Source organism: Phoenix dactylifera, chromosome 1 (genome assembly GCF_051530095.1).
Source record: "Phoenix dactylifera cultivar Ajwa chromosome 1, Ajwa_hap1_PhDact_Kaust_v1.1, whole genome shotgun sequence".
Taxonomy (NCBI): Eukaryota; Viridiplantae; Streptophyta; class Magnoliopsida; order Arecales; family Arecaceae; genus Phoenix; species Phoenix dactylifera.
The window spans coordinates 51,487,870-51,509,306 of NC_143190.1; the positions used below are offsets into that span (position 1 = coordinate 51,487,870).

At 40.8% G+C, this 21,437-nt stretch overlaps 2 protein-coding genes across 3 annotated transcripts; both read left to right on the top strand.

Annotated features, from left to right (window-relative positions):
- The first annotated feature begins 273 nt into the window (after positions 1 to 273).
- LOC148715380 (WUSCHEL-related homeobox 9-like) lies at positions 274 to 4,465 on the top strand. Of its 2 annotated transcripts, XM_088705746.2 has the most exons (5): positions 274 to 488; positions 1,128 to 1,509; positions 2,156 to 2,935; positions 3,796 to 4,001; positions 4,099 to 4,465. In XM_088705746.2, exons 2-5 carry the CDS (start codon positions 1,377 to 1,379, stop codon positions 4,102 to 4,104), a joined length of 1,125 nt encoding a protein of 374 aa, XP_088561872.1. In that variant the 5' UTR covers positions 274 to 488; positions 1,128 to 1,376; the 3' UTR covers positions 4,105 to 4,465. The 2 variants fall into 2 exon arrangements, with proteins under 2 accessions (XP_088561872.1, XP_089781390.1); XM_089925264.1 differs by lacking the exon at positions 274 to 488 and having other exon boundaries at positions 1,085 to 1,509.
- A 7,827-nt stretch (positions 4,466 to 12,292) lies between these two features.
- On the top strand, positions 12,293 to 17,918 carry LOC103722689 (ras-related protein RABA1f). The gene is made up of 2 exons (XM_008813330.4): positions 12,293 to 12,792; positions 17,193 to 17,918. Exons 1-2 carry the CDS (start codon positions 12,575 to 12,577, stop codon positions 17,623 to 17,625), a joined length of 651 nt encoding a protein of 216 aa, XP_008811552.3. The 5' UTR covers positions 12,293 to 12,574; the 3' UTR covers positions 17,626 to 17,918.
- Positions 17,919 to 21,437: the final 3,519 nt, after the last annotated feature.

Below are 21,437 nucleotides of genomic sequence, written 5' to 3' on the forward strand. Positions count from 1 at the left end.
TCCAAGCCAACCTCACCGTACCGAAATAACCCAAACCCGCAATTACTACACCCCGACGCCATTTTCCAATCAAAGCCCCTTTCCGTGGCTTCTTCACTTTCGAAACACCCCCCCCCCCCCCCCCCCCCCCCCCCCCCGCCCCTGCCATTTATTCCCGCAACAACTTTTCGATTAGAATAATCGAACAATTATAGCTCCTCCTGCTCTTCTTCCCATTTAATACCCCTGCGAGCCCTCGAGCTCAAGCGAACCCCCAGCAGCAGAGATCCCTCTGGTATAAAAAGCAAAACAAGAGAAAGGTGGCAGAGATATATGGATAAAGTTCTCACTCAACCAAAAGCTCTCATTCCGTAGCTCCTCGGCCAGCCCTCCCATCGCCGACTAACCTGGAGCTTGAAGTTATGACCCAGAAAACAGCAATAAGGATTTGTGAAAGAGTCTTTTGTTAAGAGACAGGAATTGTTCTCTTTAATTGTATAGCTTGATAGGTAAGTCTATTTTCCTTAACAAAACTTTACCATATCAGGGTTGTCAGATCACCATATTTGGACGAACTTTTTCGTTTGTTTTCTGAGCTGAGAGAAGGGAAGCACTTTTTTCCCCTTATTCTGTTGTTGCTTGTGATGTTGTAATTGCATTTTTTTTCCCTTCTCCGCTTTTACTGTGAATACCAATCCCTAGGCTTGGATTACTCCTTTAAATTGCTCTCTCTCTAAACTACCGTCTCCATCCCTCTGCAGCATACTGAAAAGCTCCCTTTCTTTACTTCCACCGATGGTAGTACTAATAAAGCCCCAGCAGATGGGCTTTTCCTTGTCCCTTTGCTTGGCATACGAGGGAATTGCAGTGTACTTTGAGTGGTGAGCATCTGTATCTGGGCTTTAATGCAGTGCAAGGGAAGTATGGGAGTGTACCACCCTCTTGACTCTTCTCCTTTCCCTTCACGTCTCATACCTTTCATTTCCTTGTTTCATTTATGTTCTTGGGCTTTGCTTCACAGGAGTTTCTTGTTGTAGTTTAATGGGCTCTGTTTGTTTTCTTTGGGATGTGGGAAGCAACTGTTCCTTCTTTTTATATCAATGCATAAAATACTTGTTTGTTATTAATTTGTGATAAATTGAAAGCAGGGGTTGGTGGAGGCTATTATAAGAAGAGGGGGGCTTTCTTTCTGCCTCCAAGGGAGGGAGGTTCAGTACCAGAAGGCAAATGATTTTAATAGATACATAGATGGGTAGATAGATCCCCCATATAAAGTTCTCTGTGTCTCCTCCCTACTCTTTCTCACTGCCTGCCTGGTTCAGATCAGCCTCTGTTTCCCCCCACCCTTCTTCCACCGCCACCACCAACATCATCATAATCTTGTCGACAGTATCATCATGGCCTCTTCCAACAGGCACTGGCCTAGCTTGTTCAAGTCCAAGCCTTGCAACACCCACAACCAATGGCAGCACGACGTCAATGCATCCTCCCTGTTATCTGGTGGCTGCCAGAAGACTACTTACACATCAGGTAGAAAAGTTTACTTTTCTTTTTCTATCCTTCAGCGGTTGTTAGGCCTTGCTAATATGCTAGCCTCTTATATGTTTTCTGGAAAACGCGTCATGGCATCTGTTTTATCTTTGGAAGCTTGAGAAGATTGCATTTGTTATCAATCAATGATGGCTGTGCCTTCGGGAGGATACCTACCTTTATCTGTGCATTTCTATCCTTCAATGGTTGTTAGCTAGGCTTTGCATCTGTTTTATCTGTTACCTTTCTTTCTTATCAGATTCATGTGGAGCTTTGAAGTTAATTTGTTATCCTTTACTTCCACTCTTTCCAGCTTTTAATACGTTGTCGTCTTGGATTCTTGATAACTAACTTCTCATTTGATGAGTACACTGATAATTTTTAAGTTCATATGTACCTTTTGTATTAAGAAGACATGCCCTCATCATCAAAATAGATTTCGCTGTCGCAGGTGCTGCCAACCGAACACACGCACGCACAGAGAGAGATGTTTTGCAGGCTAATCACGATGCAATTATAAAGACATCTTCATCTAAACTAATTCTTTCCACATAGTTATTATCTATCTCTATCAGTTCTACGTTTGAAGCACATAATTAGGGTTAGGGTCTTGCAGCCACTAACAAAACAAGTATAGCAATAGCAGGTTGTGAAGAGCGTAGCCCGGAGCCGAAGCCAAGGTGGAACCCTAAGCCGGAGCAAATTCGCATCTTGGAGGCCATCTTCAACTCAGGCATGGTGAACCCGCCCCGCGATGAGATCCGAAAGATCCGGGCCCAGCTGCAAGAGTATGGTCAGGTCGGAGATGCCAATGTCTTCTACTGGTTCCAGAACCGCAAGTCACGAAGCAAGCACAAGCACCGCCACCTCCAGTCTTCCCGCCCTCATCCCCGGTCAGCCACCACCGCCCCCTCTCCACTCGCCACCTCGGCACCGGCCACCGCTGCCACTTCCTCATCCTCCTCATCTTCCGACCGGTCTTCGGGGTCCGATAAGGCCATCCCTTCGGTGGCATCGATAGGCGGGCTCTCCGGCGGGACCAACTTGCCCGCGAGCATGTCTTTGGCAGCGAACCAACTACAGTTTCCTGTCCCGTTGGAGTTCGGCGGAGAGGCTTTTTTTCTCCGGGCCCCGCAAACATACTGCTTCCCGCCGGCAGACCTGACAGGGACCGTGGGCGCACTACCTGAGCAAGGGACCTGCGTCCGTTCAGCTCTGTGGAGTGAGCTCATGGGATACGAGGGGTGCAAGAGTGGTGAAGATGAGGCCAAGACTACGATGCAATTGCACCATAGCTTTAGTGCTGCAGCTGCTGCTAGTACTACTGTTGCAAGTGTTGGCGCTGCAGTGGGTGTCAGTTGCGGTGCAAACCCGGTTGGTGCTGCTACTTCTGCTAGCGTCGCCAGTCCTATCACTGAGTTACAAGGTATGTGACGTTAATAAAACTCCTGATGCGTCTCTCTTTGGTTACGATGCCTCCTCTCTTGTCCATCGGGTTCCATCATCAATCTATCATCTATCTTTTCCTTCCATCTCTCCAAAGTCATGTCATTGTGATCTTAGTGTTGTTCAGTTCGAAGTTGGAGTTCCTGTACACATGAAAATAGAAAGTAGGGTGCAGGTATGTCCCCGTGATACATACTCCCAAAACTGGGAGTTGATTTGGTACTATGGCCCTCACTGCCTGACACGTCCCATTCTCACGCGGCCCCCGCACGTTTCACCACCCAAGAGATGCCCGGTCATAGTTGGGACTCAAAGAGAGCCCCAAGGAATTGCTTGTGAAGAAGGCCTCGTTGAATGAGCATGTTAAAGATCGCTTGAGAACCGGAGAAGTCATGAAACATATAATAAATGGATGAGAGGCGACATAAATAGAGTGAGACAAGGGAAAGAAAGCAAAATGCTTTGGGGAACTATGATTGAGGGGATTGATCAAAGGGAACCCATCACAGTTACCGTGGCGTGTGGTCACGTCATGGAGATAGAGAGGTTTACATGCGTACGTACGTCGTCGACAACATAGAGAGGACGGTAGTCTTCTTTCTCCACTCCACCATCTTAGTCTCCACATTAGGGCGCTGTTACCTAGATTGGACGTGTGCATGTAATAGCTAGAATTTCTTCCTTAAAGATAAGATAAGCACGTAATCGTTAGGCTATTTATTTTATTTGAATTAATCTATTTTCATAGTACTTATTATGTACAGCTAGTGATGTGATTTGCGAGTTAAGTTTCAACTTTCAACTGCTGGTACTACTGGACCTTTTGGTTTGACGCCACAGGGATGGAACTGGCCGGAGGTGGTGCTGCGACGAGGGTGACGGTGTTCATAAACGAGGTGGCGTTCGAGGTGGGGACGGGCCCACTCAATGTGAGGGAAGCGTTTGGGGAGGAGGCCGTCCTCCTCCTCTCCTCTGGCCACCCCGTCCTCACCGACGAGTGGGGTGTCACCCTCGAGCCCCTTCAGCATGGTGCATCCTACTATCTGGTATCCCTCTCTCTACCTTTTTCTTCTTTTCGTTCCCAAGGAGCTAATCTACTTACTTACTTATTTATCTATCTATTTATTTATTTACGTCGTTCAGGTTTAGAAGAATGACAAGGAGCTCGGAGGAGATCTCCCTAGCTGATGATTGCACTTATATTTATTTACTTATCGCTTTAGTATTTCTCCTGATGTACTGTAGTTTTTTCTTCTAGCTTTTTTATGGACAATATGACCTTTTTCTATATATATTCGGTAATATGATGTAGCTGTTGGACTTCGATGTTTTGGTATATATACTAATTAACATGAATTGGGGGCTATCGTTTCAGAAGCAATAGTGGTGGTGGAGCATCAATCCTGGACAGAAAAGTAGATAGTATTTACACGGTTATCGTCGTGGTTTAGGTATCCATTTATAAATTTGGCTTCAATAAGGAGAATTTGATGAATTGACTGCCATTTTACTTGCAGATGTCCCAGTTCATGGTGAAAAATTTTCAAGTACTCAAAGTGAAATGCCAAAAATGTACGGGACTAAATATGAGACGGCAATAAAATAAAGGGGCAGGTGTTAAAGTTTCCCTATTAAACGCAATCTCTTATTGGATCCGGCGATGTTAATTGAATTAAATCCAAACATTAGCTGATATTCTGGTTATTTTAACCATTTTATTAGGTGTCTTATAATCAGTAAATACCAAAAGCAACGCCTAAAAAGATAGTAATCTAATTTTTAGTAAATTAGACGATCTTTTGATGTTTCCAAATTACAAAAGAACTTTTCATCCTTCTCATACTACAATCTTGGCTTCTTTAGCCTTTCCCATAGAACCTTGAGTCTGATGTGCCTTATCTCTCAGCGTGCCTAGTGTCCTTTCCCTTCTGAGCAGTCCCCTGAGGATCGTAGTTGTATCCTTCTCTCCCTTTTATCTAAACCAATATGAACTATTATCTCAACCATACATACTGATGTAGGACAACTGCAAGGAGGAGAGGGAAGGAGGAAGAAGAAGAGAAGAGGATGGGGAAGAACAAGAACCAGGCTTCTCATCTAGGTTTCCGAGAAAAGGAGGTTATTTTCATTCAATCATTCAATAACCCTAAATAAGTGTATAGACCCATATATATAGGGTCAAGAAATAACAAAAGACTCCTACAAAGAAAATAATCCCATAAAGATCCTAAAATGACAATATGCAAACAATCCCAATCAACATAAAATAAAATAAAATAAAATAATATAAAATCAATCCAAAATAAAATCAAGCTGCTGGATCATCCTCCTGCGGTGACCGTAGACCCGAGTGACGGATGACTTGGCATCGGTGTCCGCACCACCTGCATTGGTTCCTCAACAATACCCATGTCATAAACTCTAGAAAAAATGTCTCCCCTTCAATCTCCACTTCCTTGTATACCAACTGCTATTTAATTCATTCTTTCATTCATTTTCAGAATAACATGGGGGAGCACCATCCTTTGGCATCTATGCTCTAATATGGAACCTCCATGCACCTACTGCAGAGTGTTGTGTATTTTTGAATATCCGCCAACAGAAAATAGATGGCCATCCAACAAGACAATTTGTGTTATCCGTGTATAACACGAGATGTGCTTGTGGACTATCTTGTTTGATGGCCGTCTACGTCTTGATGGCGGCTATCCACGGCTGCACAACACTCTGCGGTGTTGTGCACGTGCACTGCAAAGGATCCATGCTTCCAAATCAAATACCGGCACCAACAAAGTGGATTGTTGTTAGAAACCTGAATTTGCCAAACACACTAAAATCCAGAGTAGACTAGAAAAATGCAGTAAATGCTAAATATCTTACAATGAGATTATATTGATATCTACCAAGGTTTAACATTGCTGGAATCTTAAAACAACTATCTTTGAGATATTCCAGTTTATATGAGAAATTTTTGTGGATCCTTGGGTTTTGACCTTTCCACTTTAATGTGCTTATAATGCCTCGGTAACAAATTGATATGAAAAACCGAATTGAATAGTTAACACATAACAACTTGGCACTTTTTGTTTTTGGTTTTTCATCTTTCCTGAAACCTTTTATATGACCGACAAACATAGTCATTAGCTCTTGTACAAAACATATACTAGCATACCATAATTATTTTTCCTTTAGCACTACAGGAAAAAAGAGGCAATGCCGACATATACATGCCGATGTTAGGTAGAAGCGTCGGATAATTTTGGCTCCAGCGCCAAAATTTGCTGACGCTTCTAAATTGCATCAGCAGAAATAAAACTAAGACGATGCTAAATTGGGTCATTGTTGAAAACAAACGGTAAGACGACGCTTTTAAGCATCGTCGGAGGCAAAAAGAAAAGAAAAGAAATGTTTTGACGATGCTTTTAAAAGCGTCATTGGAGGCAAAGAGGAGGAAAGCGCATTGGGCCAGACGACGCTTAAAAGCGTCGTCAGACTCCCCACGACGCTACTGCCAATCTCGTTATAAAAAAACCCAATCCCTCCAAAGAAATCTAGCCGCTCAAAGAGAGAGAGAGAGAGAGAGAGGAGGAGGAGGAGGATGGAAATTCTAGCCTTGGATCACGCCGTCTCCGAGGCTGTGGAGGCGATCTATGCCCTAGAGGCTGATCCCGCCGGCAAGGAGCATCACCAGTTCATCCACATGCAGTCGAACGTGTGCTTGACAGTGGGGGAGGTGCCGGTGAAGCTGGCCGTGAAGGCGGAGGAAGAGGAGGACGACACGGGTGGTGGGAGGTGAAGGTAGAGGAGGAGGACGATGCAAGAGGGGAGGTGGACGCCCGCGCCGACGACTTCATCAACCTTTTCCGGCAACAGCTCGAGCTTCTGCGGCTGGACTCCATCATGAGGTACAAAGAGATACTCAACCGTGGGGCTTTTGCTTCTAATTTTTATTTCTTTTGTTGGTAAAAATAGGGGAGAAAAGAAACATCCTGAGATGAGATTATGTTGGTAAGCATCGGTCTATATTTTGTTTGTGGTTGGGGATAGGCTTAGGGAATTTCTTTTGTAATTTGTAAATGAAACATCATTGAACCCCAGATGGGGATGGGGATGGTGATGTAATTTGTAATTTGTAAATGAAATCCCAGATGGAGTTAGAATTTTTTTTGCAATTTATTGTAATTTGTAAATGAAACATCATTGATGAGATTATATGTAATTTATTATAATTTACACCCAGATCATATTATATGTTCTTTTGTTGCAGCATCTCATTGATGGAGTTTGTAAAACAAATATATTTCCAAGCTTGAATTTCCATATCAGATCATACTTTTTCATAGACACCAGACTTTCAATTCTTGAAAGAGTATTGTATATATGAGGTTGCTCGACAGAGACCGATGCTTATAAGTGTCGACGGAAGCTAAGATAGTCCGGTGCTTATAAACATCAGTAAAACTTCCATTTCTACTGACGCTATAAAAAAGTGTCGTCAAAAAAAATTTCCACTCCCCTCCTACCGATGCTTTTGCGACGTTTTCAAAAGCATCGTCGCCAAAATTACCGAAACTTACAAACATCGATATTGACTCTAAAAGGCACCAAAAAAGATAAATTATTTTGTAGTGTAGATTACCCTAAAACTTCTACATTATGCTTAGTTATCCATCCTAAATGGTGCTGATGTGGTTTCACACAATTGGCTAGCCCGTGAATTGCACCATTCCTCTCCGGCCACATCAGCGAGGTGCTTGAGTTGGGTATGCTTGTGGGCTGTGGCACTCAACAGTAGGAAAAAGGGCCTAAACTTTGCCTATGCTATCAACCTCTCATCTATGTTTTGAATTCGAATTCATGCGTACATCATTAGACCTCTGCAGTCTATACCATATAGTCTGCGTACAGAGATACATGAACTAAAACTTGCAGTAGCCAGTAGGTCAACAGCAGTTCCACAGCAAGAGGGCGGCAGAAAATTTTTCAGCGGACCAAACGAGCGTTTGACCGACAAGCACCCTCAAATGGTAGGTTTGTCGCCAAAAGTTTTAGGGTTTAATGTAAGACTATAATGTCACGTCTTAGGTCCAATAGGCTCCTAGACGGCTAGACCCGCTTCCTCCGAGCGCCTTAAAGGCTGCCCTGCGTCGTTTGGTCCCCACACCTGCCACAGGGAGTGAAGGGCTCCATTGCCCCTCGTGGGACCCATGTTTTGCATGTGTCTTTACAACTCATTTATTTTTACATTCATATTAAAATTTCTTGTTCCATGAACTTGAAATTCAAACATGGATATGTGTATATCCAAAAATAAAAGAAGAAAAATCAAAAACAAAAGAGCATAGCTTGCAACATGTGATGCTTGATTTCTGTAAGGAAAGCTGGTGAAATTTATAAATAACTGCATGAACAAATATTGAAGAATTCTTGCCTCTCCCATCATTGTTCATGCTTTAGTACATCGATGCGCAATGCTAAACTAATGAACAATCCTCTCTAATGATCAGGTTTACTTGGCCTCCACCTCTTTATATAACTACTTAAGTGCCAATCTAAAGGTTGTCTAGCTTGTTGCTGCATCACCATTCTATGGATATATGCCGATGAATTTTAGTTGATTACTTATATTAGTTCCAATTTTATCAGATGTTTCCAAAGAGATACTACTTAAATTAGTTTCTTTAAAATCTTTTGATATCCAGACACTTCCAATTTTTTTCCTAAACACCCTTAATTATTCCTATTTGATCCGAAAGTTGAACTAGTGGACTATCAGTCTGTCTTTTATCCACTACTTATTTGTTTCATGGTTTCTTCTTTTTTATATATCCTTCATTGCTCCAATGATATGGTTGGTGTGATCTTCTATTTTTCCTATCATGGAAGGGGGGAACTATCATATAAAAATGGTTTCTTTGAAACTTCAAAGCATTCCCTAGCTGCATTGTGTTCGTCAGTACTACTGTAATGTATTGTATGTCAGCCCACTGCTTAGCTGGGCCCCAGGGTTTTAAATGGCCACGCCCATATAAATATACTCAATGGGCCCAGAGCTATAACTGAGCCCATGTCTACAGTAATAAATAGTCAGCTGGGCATGTCCTGATTTGTATGAAGTGCTGTGGTTCATGCCCATGTTTTCTGACAGTAAATTCCAGGCTTGCAGACTATGCTTGGTCTGGTTGCAAGCTCATGGCATAATAGTTTCTAAGTGATTGTAACAACCCAGGGCCTCACCCAAAATCACTAGCCGAAAGGTATTATTTGGGTTCCTTGATTCTGTATAAGTATCCAAGATCTACCCAGCGAATAACCAATGTGGGACTAAACACACGCCCGCACGGGTCCTCACATACTTCCTCCGTTCAAGCCCTGACGTCCTCGTCAGGCTAAGGGTTCAAATCTAATTACAAACACCACGATTGGCCCGTGGTGAACCCCAATGGATCCGTGCTGCAGTGTCCCCTAGTCCACATAGGTTATGGACCGGATCCGCTCTGATACCATTTGTAACAACCAATGACCTCACCCAGAATGGCTAGCCGGAAGGTATTATTTGGGTTCCTTGATCCTGTATAAGTATCCAAGATCTACCTAGCGAATAACCGATGTGAGACTAAACACACGCCCACACGGGTCCTCACATAAACCTGACTCTGATATCATATGTAACAACCTATGATCTTACCCAAAATGGTTAGCCGGAAGGTATTATTTGGATTTCTTGATCCTATATAAGTATTCAAGATCTACCCAGTGAATAACCGATGTGAGACTAAACACATGCCGCATGGGTCCTCACAGTGATAAAGGCAACGAAATTGTAGCATCGCGGTAACTGGGGAGGCATGTTGGCAGACGATGTCGTTCCATTGGACTTATTGTAATTGGTTCATGTCGAGTCAGGTTGATCCGCCGACAAATTAAACTTGAATTGACCAGGCCCGAGTGTCGGATCTAAGTTGGTGATTGCTCACAGTTACCTAGCATAAGAGATTAATGGGTTTCCGATGGCTGATGAATATGACATGCATGAAAAAAAGCATGAGCGCATGCAGGCTGCAGTTTGATTCTAGCTGGATAAGAACTGATTGTTGGACTTATAAAGTGCTGGAGCTAGCTCAGCCCTAATCTAAGTCAACCATGGTTACAAGGCCGAATTCGGCCCAGTCGAATGACTCCCAGACCCAGCCCATCTAGAACTCAAGCCGGGTGAGGTAGCCATGAGCCGACCCAAAACGAGGGACGACCCTGATTGATCTTATTGTTATTAGCGCTTTTATGATGATCCCGTGCTGCCATAACAATCCATCAAATGCCTACGTAATCGTTAAGAGTTACATTTTGATGGAATAATACTAATTCATGATGAATCAGGATTAGTGGCTAACATAGTTTAAGCTGAAGACAAACTGATAACTTCGAATGGACTGCACTTTTTCTTTTTCCCTCTATTTTTCAGGATTGTTTGCTTGTGAATTTTATATATTCTTTTCGTATTAATATTTAGTTTCTGATCTATAGCTACGCATCATATCATGTTGAAAAAAGAAAATGTTGAACTTGCATCGTTGTATATTGGGTCGAATCATGTTTCCTGGGCCTCCGATCGAATTTGAGTCACCTAAAACTGTAGCTCCATGTTTGGTGACTATGATTTAGGAAAAGTGGAGAACCAGCCAATGGGAACCAACCAACAATTTGTACCATCTTCTCTTTGATAAAGGTTATTCAAGGTTCAATATCGGGAATTGGCAAGAAGATTGTAAAGAGAATAATAAAACTTTACAAAGAAAACTACGATAATCTTGGTGTCAATATTGACAAGTATGACAAAAGAGTTGGAGAGGTTCCAAAATCATAACAAAAACCGTGCATTCTGAGTTAGGTAGTGTGCTTCTGATGGGAAGACAAGAAACTTCAACGAGCTTTTGACTCCTTTTAAAGGGTAGTTGGAAACTCGGGATTTAGATTTAAGGGTCGTTGGAAACTCAGGATTTTGACCTGACATTGCCGTTAATTATTCTTATTCTTCTTATTATTATTATTATTATCTGTGGTCATCCCATTACCGCTTTGGTGAGCAACTCTGGTGTCAGCTAAAGACGCTCACAAACCTAAAAATCGGACAATTTGGGTCTTTTTGTGCGTCACCCCCTCATGAAGTTTGAATTTATAAACGACTTTGGTGATATATGTATAAAGCAATATTCTAAATATAAATAGTTCGCACACCGAGTACCCGAAACCAATTACTAAAACCAATCTGCATGAGGCGATTGATAATATTTTTTAGTTTCAGTTGATACATATGAGTATAAACTAATCAGGGGATGTCATCTTCTTGGCAAAAAGAAGGAGTAAGTAATTTATTTTATTTTATCCATAGAAAATTCAATTTTATGAACAAATTTTTTATTGCCTTTTCGCCTAGGCTAGTATTTAATGTTATAGAAAAAGTAGTTTTGCCGAGTGAGACTATTGGTGCAAGTTAAAAAAATGCACTTAGAGGAGCAAAAGGTGATAGATGAAATGATGAAGAAAGAAGGGGTGGGGTAAAATTGAAGGAAGTAGTCCGGCAAGAAAGGTGTACTGAGATCAAGTTCTAGCTTGGAATTAATGACAAAAGATTAATTTTTAGATAATAACAAGACAACCAATGTGGTGTGAACAAGAGAAGATAGCTTCGGAAGAGAATTCTCTCTTATTTTTTTCTTTCCAAACATACCAATAATCTATTATCCCAAAATCAATATTGTAATTGCCAGGATAATCCCGAAGTTAGAACCATAGCTAGCACTTGACAAACATGAAAGTTTTGTAGTAAGGAAACTTAGATATCGTTGGAAATACGGGAAAGAACGACCAAATGATTGACAGTCTCGTTGCCCTTACCACACAGCGGACATCGAAGGTTATTCCATTGACACTCTCAAAAACATTTTTATGATCTTTTTTGTCAAAACTATTGAAGATATGAAAACTATTATTTATGATCCCTTCTACATGAGGGTCCTAATCAGATCTGAAGATTAACTAAATTAATTCAGATATACATATCTAGACTCAGACCACATCAAATATTAAATAGGATCCATTGCCCTTCTATTTTGACCCAATCGGCCATCGTCTCGCTGGATCGTCTCTTACCTAATCTCAAGTAGCCTTTCTAACTCCGCGCAAACTTAACTCATGGACTGCCAAGAAAACTATTACCTTTTCAAATTTTAAGTTCGATAGGGGGCAATACGAAAAAAGTAATTGTTGACGTGTACCGACGTTTCCGACGATACCGATTGCTTATAAATTAGAGTACAGAGTTCCGTCGGATCATCGTAACCAAATCCGTTTCGAAACTCCTTGCGCTCAGCGAGAGCGAACCGAGATACGCCATCTGTCTTTCGTCTCATCTCTTGCACTCAAAGCTTCAAATCGTCTCTCCCTCTCCCTCTCTCTCGATGCCAAGAATCCTCGCGAAAGCGACGACCGGTGCCTTCTTCTTCTGAGACGAACGAAGGGCGGCGGAGGGAGCTCGGATCTGGTCGCCGGAGGAGGGCAGGAAGGCGGCGGCGGCAGCGAGGCGGAGGCGGTGGTTTTGGGGGGGGGAGGAGGAGGAGGAATGACGTATAGGGCGGACGACGACTATGATTACCTCTTCAAGGTCGTGCTGATCGGAGACTCGGGGGTCGGGAAATCGAACCTGCTATCGAGGTTTACGAGGAATGAATTCAGCCTCGAGTCGAAGTCCACCATCGGCGTCGAGTTCGCCACCCGGAGCATCCACGTCGACGACAAGGTCGTCAAGGCCCAAATTTGGGACACCGCCGGCCAAGAAAGGTCCGAATTTTTCTTCCCTCGATCTCCTCCTTTCTTGCTTCTGCTCAATCTAGATCGGATCTCGTCGGCTCGGGTGTTAGCTTCTTTTTCATTCGTTTTTTGTTTAGTTTGATTGGTTTTGGATGCCATGGCTTCAGATCGGGCACGAGGTGTGAGTTAGTTTGCAAGATCCATTAATTTCTTGATGTTTTGATGGAAGTTTAGGGTGCTCTGTATCATTTCTTGTTTGAAAATTTCTGTTTTTTTGGGTATTTCTGGCGTTCTGTACGCGGTTTGCTGTCTGGTGGAATTCTCCGATATCTGTTAGCTTTTGCAGAATAAGGGAATAAGGAATTGGTTTTGGAATCCTTTCGGGTCAATTCTTATCCTCTGAGGGCTGGAAAAAATTGCAATCAGTCCTGATGTCTGAAATACTGTCTTTCCTTGAAAATTAGGATGGTTATAACCTGATGGGAGCCTCCCCTTTGATGTTTTTATGTTGTATAACTAATATGTGGTGCACTTGATAATGACATGATCGTGCCAAACTTGATCAAATAAGAGCCAAAAAAGTGATACGAAAGGGTGGAAAAGGGAAAGGGGATTCATCACTTCGGGATGATGAGCTTCCTTGATCATTTCTGAAGAATTTCTTTCTGTTGTCATTGAACTCAATGACTTCCCTTGCCCTTTAGCCATATGAGGAACACCTACCAAAGTAAGCAATCTTCGATCTCAGCCTAATTTACATGCATAGTTCTATAGAATCTAAATATTTCTCCATTTATTATAAAAATACTAGTACGTAGCTTGCTTGAAATGAGAGCGGGCCTTGGCGCAATGGCACGGTTGCTCCATGGTGACCTGGGTGTCATGGGCTAAAAACATGGAAGGGGGTAAGGTTGCATACATCCAACCCTTTCCAAACCCTGCAGTAGCGGGAGCCTCATGCAATGAGATGCCTTTTTTTCATGTAGCCTTCTTGAAGCACCACCCTTCGAATTGGTTTTGTTTGGCAGGCTGGATACTCAATCTAGTAACCAAGAACCTGGCACTATGTTAAAGGTGATGGATGGTGATCATTTAGAAGGATTTCTTCGTTGTACTAGGACATAGTCTTGATCTTTATTGGCATCCAAGTTAGAAAATTGTAATCAGTGGTTTTGGATCCTAGCTCTTTCTAATTGCTCACATGTTGTCTTTAATTATATGTGCTTTAGGAATGCTATGATTCTTGGGAATGTTGTAGAAGTCCTTAATGAGGAAAATAAATAGTAAATACCATGAAAATTTGTAAACTTGAAGGCTTGATTTTCAATTGGGCTCCTTGTGCAACCTGAACCCGAAAAAAGATGGAGTTTCTTCTCATTTGATTTTTCATTTGCTTATCCCCCCTTCAGCAATCATATTCTGCACTTTGAAAAACAAAGCAGTTTTCCCTCAAATAAGAATAAAAAATGGCTTACATACAAAAATCAAATCAAATCCTAAACGGCTAATTGTTTTATTCTAATCCATGTTACATCACATCAACTTGTATGCAACTTTTAATATAAACGCATTAAAATTGGCTGGCTTTGACTCAATGTCAATTTTATTGAATACTGTGGAGATCTTTGATTATGTTTATGATGAAACATTGGTCCCATTTTGACACTAGTAGTGGAAGAAAATTCTTTTTTCATGATTGTCGTACTTCCAAATCTATTATGTTGCATAGCGTGAAGTACTTTGATTTGATCATTCCTTGCATTTTTCCTTTTCCATCTTCAGCTCAGTTAAAAAATTATATTAAGATGCGTATGCCTTTAGTTGAAATGAATAAAGAAAGAAGTGGTATGTGCACTCAGCATTAAATTGTTGAGATAGGATAACTTTTACCAAAAAATAGTTAAACATAAAGATCTCAGTGTACCTGTGAAAAAATGAGAAAAAATATGCTAGAAAAATTTATTCATGTTAAACCATCATATTTTGTAATGTCAAATTAGTTTCATATTTCTGAAAACCTTGAATCCTATTAAATGCTTCTTCTTTTCTATAATAATCAATTGCACTAATTCCAGTATCACTCCTACATATTTCTTCTCCTCTCCTCCATCAACTCTGACCATGCAACTTTGATGTCTGAACTCTGATGGATGATCGTATATTAGACATTCTCCAAGAAGGTGTGATGGATATAACATCTGTGACTTGAAGATTCAAGTTGACATAATCAGATGATTAAGAAGTATCTTTAAGTTCAATAATTAGAACACAGCATGAAGAAAGACGGATAGAGGATCTATGAGATACTCCTTGAAATGTTTTATTTGGTGGGGTTATGTCATACTGGGTGATGCCATAGAATTCTTAGTTTGATTTGATGCACAGTGATGAGTTGCTATCAATTACAAGGGTTTGACATGACAATAAAAATACAGAACTTAGTCATATTATGTGTTGGACACTGGGCACATGTTTTGTCCAATCTGTTTTGTCAACATTCACATTTGAGTTCATTTGTATTCTTGAAATAGTGCAGTATGGAGGTTTTCTGGATGAAATCTAAAATTATTTTTTATTGTCTTATATGTATGAGCTTATAGTTCTGTTATTTTCATTAACTTATAGTTCTGTTATTTTCCAAATCCCAATATTGTATTGGCTAGATATTTAAGCATTTCAGCAAAATTGATTAGTCACATTTTTCTAAAAAGGATATTTAGTTCTAGATCCTTAAAATGTTTTATTTGATGTGGTATGTTATACCTGGTGATGCCATAGAATTCTTAGTTTTCTTTGATGCATAGTGATGAGTTCTTAATTACAAACAACTGTTTTTGAATGCAAATTGGGGGTGTCATTTTAATGCAACCTAAGCTTAAGGATCTGGCACGATAATATTGAAAAATACAGAAACTAGTCATGTTATGTGTTAGACACTGCACATTTGTTTTGACCAATCTGTTTTGTCTTTTTTTTACAGTTGAGTTGATTCGTATTCTTGAAATAGAGCAGTATTATGGTTTTATATGGATAAAGCCTAAATTTTTCTTTTACTGTCTTATATGTGTTAGCTTATACTTCTTATATGTCATTTTCCAAAAACCAATATTGTATTGGCTAGATCCTCATGGATTTTAGAAAGATTAATTCATTATGTTTTTTCGAAAAACGAATTAGGGCCAGCTTAAGAAAAGAAGTCACTTTGAAGCAAGCTTTAAATCCCATGATGGAGAGGCATTCAGGCTGTCCCGTTTTGTTGTTGTGAGAAAACGGGACTAGGATAGGTTCCGGACTCCAAAACTTCTTCATGCAGGAAGAGTAGAAAAAAGAGGAAAGAGGAAAAAAGGAAGGAAAGATGAAAGAAAGGAAAAAGTGAATGGTAAGAAGAAGAAACAAAAGGAAAGAAAGAAAGAAAGGGTGAAGAAAATGAAAGAAAGGAAGGAAAAAAGAAGAAAGGAATGAGAAAGAAGAATAAAAAGGGAAAAATAAATAAAAGAAGAAATAAGAAAAACAAAGGAAAGGAAAGAAAGGAACGTAGAAGAAAAAGAAAGAAGGAAAGAAAGAAGAAAAAGAAAAAATAAAGAAAGAAAGAGGAAGGAAGAAAGGAAAAAAGATGGAGGATATCTATTAGGATGCATGATGGGACTGCCGAGGTAGGGTGGGACAGCAGGGCGTCCCATTCCGTGGGGAAATAGGGGTACCCCCATCCCACTGGATTTACAAACTTGCTTGAAAGTGTGAGACAATAACGAGGAAGTTGATCTGGAAAAACATTTTAATGTTATCCATCCAAGACAATAAGCGCTGGTTGGAAAGAAAAACCTGAAATCTAATTTTTTATATGGTAGATCTAGTCATGGAAAATGCTCTTTATGCTTCTTTGTAAGGCCCAACCAATCAAGAGGAGAATTACCCAAGCATGTATGCAGTTTTCATGATTATCTATTATTTAAGAGTTGAATATTTCTTTAAAATAATTTGAAGCTATGGAGAAATGAATGGACATGAACATCATCATTTGAGAAAAATTTTTGGGATGTCTGGGAAGAAAGAATGGCTTAGGTTGCTAAGTGGGTGTTTCAGAATGGAGGGCATGCATGCATAACATGTAAACTTGAGGTAAGCCTCATTTAGCACAAGCAAATGATCTCCAGATGATTTGCTGAAATTAAATGTTTACTTTGGATTGTGTCAGATATGTCCTACATAAATTAGTGCTACTTAAGAGAGATTGGGTTCTGAAATCTGAGCTATATCTCTTTATATAGGCAAATTTACTGTCATTCAGTCTTCTTACAGTTACCTTCATTCTAAGCCAATCCTCACATTCTTGTTATTTATTGACTTACAATGCTATTACTAGATAGTGATATTATCCTCCTAGATGCAGTTTATTGACAAATTGTGTTCATTTATTCCTGTTGCAATAGATACCGAGCTATCACAAGTGCATATTATCGAGGAGCTGTTGGCGCACTCCTTGTCTATGATGTTACTCGTCACGTCACGTTTGAGAATGTGGAAAGATGGTTAAAGGAGCTTAGGGATCACACAGATTCCAATATTGTAATAATGCTCGTTGGGAATAAAGCTGACTTGCGCCACCTTAGGGCAGTTTCAACTGAAGATGCAAAGGCTTTTGCTGAGAGGGAGAACACCTTCTTCATGGAGACATCTGCTCTGGAATCAACGAATGTGGAGAATGCCTTCACTGAAGTGCTCGCTCAGATATATTGTGTGGTCAGCAGGAAGGCACTCGATATTGGTGATGATCCAGCAGCATTGCCCAAGGGTCGGATGATTAATGTGGGAGCCAATGATGATGTATCTGCTGTGAAGAAAGTCGGTTGCTGCTCAGCTTAGGCCTGGGAAACAAGGTAGTTGATCTTGTAATCTAGGGAAACACTGGAGAATTTCAAATGCTGCCGGACCTGTTGATACAAGGATGCTGTTGGGATGGCACATAAAAGACGCTTCTCCTTTGCACAGAAGTTTTGCTGGTCATGACATGGTTTGAGGAGGTTTAGACTTTGCCTGAGATGGCTAAAGAATAGGATTTCATATTTGCAGTCTGTTATTTTGTTGCATTCAGACTATTGCTTCTCATTCAATGTATTGCTATTACTTTTGATTAACACAAGCTTCTGTTGCATTCAGTTATTGGATTCCTGGATACCCTGCGCTCGTTAAAAAAAAATTTCTATGGCTAAATGATTGGTTGGTCACTTGGCTTTTTATCCCCTGCTAGGTAATGATGCATTTAAGATGAATTGAGTTTTGTTTACTGCTTGCTAAATGGAAGCTTGCTTTTGCATCCTTGAGTTGTGAAATTGTATGAAACTTGAAGCATGATCATCCTCCATTAAAATTTCTAAATAAAGCTGATTATTTTGTTTGTTGGAAGCAAGGATTATTGAACCGAGCCAAACCGGCCGGTTCCGCCTAAACTGAACTGACCCGGTCTCCGACTGGGTTGGTTCGCCATTAGAAAACGGTTCCGGCCACCTAAGGGCTGGAATAGCCGAAACCTGCTTGGATCAAGCTGGAACCGACTGGAGCCGGACGGAACCAGGGACTCGGATTCGATGCAAACCAAGATGACTAGAACTTGATTGGAGCAGCCGGACGGATCCAGTTCGACTTGGATTCGGTGCAAACCGCTCGGTTCGCTAGCAGTTCACACCGAATCTGGGGCCCCTGTGGGGGTTGCCACAGCTCATAGTGACATCCCGCTATGGCATGACGTCGGCTTTAAAAGCTGAACGCCCTTGAAGGGGAAGGTCGAAGAAAGCCTTCCCAACACCATGTGAGTGGATTCAAGACTTTTTTTTCTAAAAAATCTACAACATTGATTCAGGCTACCAGAAGGAAGAGCCAAGGATAAATAAGGTGTGCTTCCTTTTTCCTATCTTTTTCTTTCCTTTTTTTTTTGTAGGACCTTCAAAAATTGCAAAAATAAGAGGAGATCATGCCAAATTTTTCGATCTGGCCTTGAGTATTTTTATATGTTGTAGATCTATGGACTAAGTATATGCTGACATAAAAAATTTTAATTTTTGAATTATATACAATATTTAAAAATTATAAATATATTTTTAGATTAAAAAAATATTGTTTAAAAAAAATTAAAAAATATAAAATCAAAAATGTATTTAGGGCTATGCAAGCTACTCTATATAAAAATTTGGTGTTCATTTATTCAAGTTTTGATGTGATCATGCGCACAGTAGTTTAGGCCTAAATTTAGAAAAAAATTAAGAAATAAGTAACTTTTTATGCATGCCCGAGGGCCCAAAAAATATATGTAGCGAGAGGTACCCTTAGATGAATTTTCTGTATTACATGATGGAGAGGGCAAAAGCTCAGATCAACGAGGCAGATCCAGCCCATGCCTAGGAGTACATCGACATCATTGAGCGACGGTGAGACTACCAAATGAGTAGGAACTTGCATCTAGCATGTAAGCAAGAATATTAAAAATTAGATTGCTCTTGCACTTGTATAATTTTATTAAGACGGTCTTCTTTATGTATAACATACTATCTGAACCTCTGATTTCAGTACAACATAGCTGAAATTGGTATAGATGACGAACTTTTAACAGCTCTGCGTTATGTCATTTACAAGATGGAGTTTGATCCAGAAGTCGCGGCTCCATGTCTAGAAGAGGTAACTTGACTTAAGTGGCATATGTAAGTTAACCGTCATCTTCTACGGTTCTTTTTCACAGACTAAATTATTTAGAGAGGGTAGCAACAGCTTTGGACAGTGGGCAACTGTCACGAGTAAGACAACTATGAATCCAGGCATGTTACCCATCAGGAGGACATTCATCTGACGTTACATGGTTACTAATATGATACTATCTTATATTTATTTTAAATCAATATTTTTGCAGCTGAATGGTGGATTCATTTTGGGCTCTCCGCAAAAAATCTTAAGCGGCTAGCTATCCGGATCCTCTTCCAAACGATCTCCTCGAGTAGCTATGAGCGCAAATGTTTCACTTTCGCCCTTATCCACAACAAGTAGAGGAACGTTTGACACAGAAGCACCCAACAACCTTGTATATGTCCACTACAATCGGAGGTTGAGGCTAAAGTGCATTCAGAAGAAAGTGGAGCTCAAGTATGCAGATCTAATCAATAATGCTTTCGTTGATGATGATGATGATCCTATGATCGAATGGCTTATGGGCCAGTAGGAGAAGCCGGAACTCGACGAGCTAGGATTGCCTCCACGACTGGCCAGCTTCATAGCCAACGAGGCTAGAGTCAATGTAGGGCAATGGGCCGAGCACAATATTCCACACATTTCTATAGCTGATCAGTCACAGCCGCAGGGGAGCCAGTCACCACGACTTCTTGTCCGAGACATCTTCTCAAAGACATGATCGAGAGATACTCGGACGAGGCCACTACGCCACCCAGTCGACTCGGTCAGGAGAGCGACATAGCCAAGCAGAGAGGGGCATGAAGGATAAGAAGGCAGCTGCCTTGCAAACCAAAAAAGAAAAAGAAAAGGCACCTGCAGCCTTAATAAAGAGTGTCGATGAGGAGTCCTGGAGCAGCAGTGATGACGGCTATGGTGGTCATGGATCTGCTGGCACTGAAGAAAGTGGAGGAGTCCTAGTTTATGAGACATAACCGGAGGGTGGTTTCGATACACTGGTGAGTCCCAGTTTACGCATGCTGCACAAGATAGGGACCACAATGCACGATCTAGTAGAGCCCGCAAGGATATGATTGCATATAAAAGATGGGCTCTTCGAGGTCGTTCAGGAGGACACAATGCAACTACATATGACCTCGCACGTGGAGTAGGATCCATAGACATATCAGGTTCAGAGTCATATACTAGATCCTATTATTCGCAGCTATAGATAGCCTATGACTTATACGGATACAGATATGGATGTGGTACGTTTGAGGCATCTTTAGGTGGCCTCTACCGTATGTAATTCGGAGCATCTCACGGGTCGGATTTTGCTGCCGGTACATTCGAATAGGCCTCTCCACAGCCGTATTATCAGCCAGAGGACACCTCTCGGAGATAGAGCTTCAGCAAGAGATCCGAGAGTGCTTATAATCTGGCGTGCGTTCCTTATAGGATGACCATACAAGACTACAACGCCGCTTGGATAAAGGGGTGGGTTGATGTGCCTTTTAATTATGCTGATGATCCAGATATCCACGAGAGACATCGCTATTCGATCCAATTTTAGATATTATTATTTGTTAAACTTTAAAAGTATGTAATTGATTGTATCTTGATTTGAAGATATTTTATGTTGTTTATTTTATAATTTGTATCATTTTAAATCAATAAGATGCATCATCTGGCTTAAATTGGGATCATAAAAACATCGAAAAATATCGAAAAACATCAAAAAAATATAAAAAAATCAAATTAGACTTAAATTTATAGAAAAAGTTCAGAGAGAGAGAGAACTTCAAAAAAAAAAGGGCGTGCCAGTGTATAAACCGGTTCGGTCCGAATAGGTACCGACCCGTACTGGGCGCCGACTGGTATGATACTCGATACCGATTTGGCAATCCTTGGTTGGAAGTTTGCTTTTGTATCTTTTATCTTACCGCTGCTTTATCGTACAATTGGTTAAACCTTGGTCTGTTAGGGGACTATAGATTCGTAGATTAAGAGTACTGGCCAGTTTA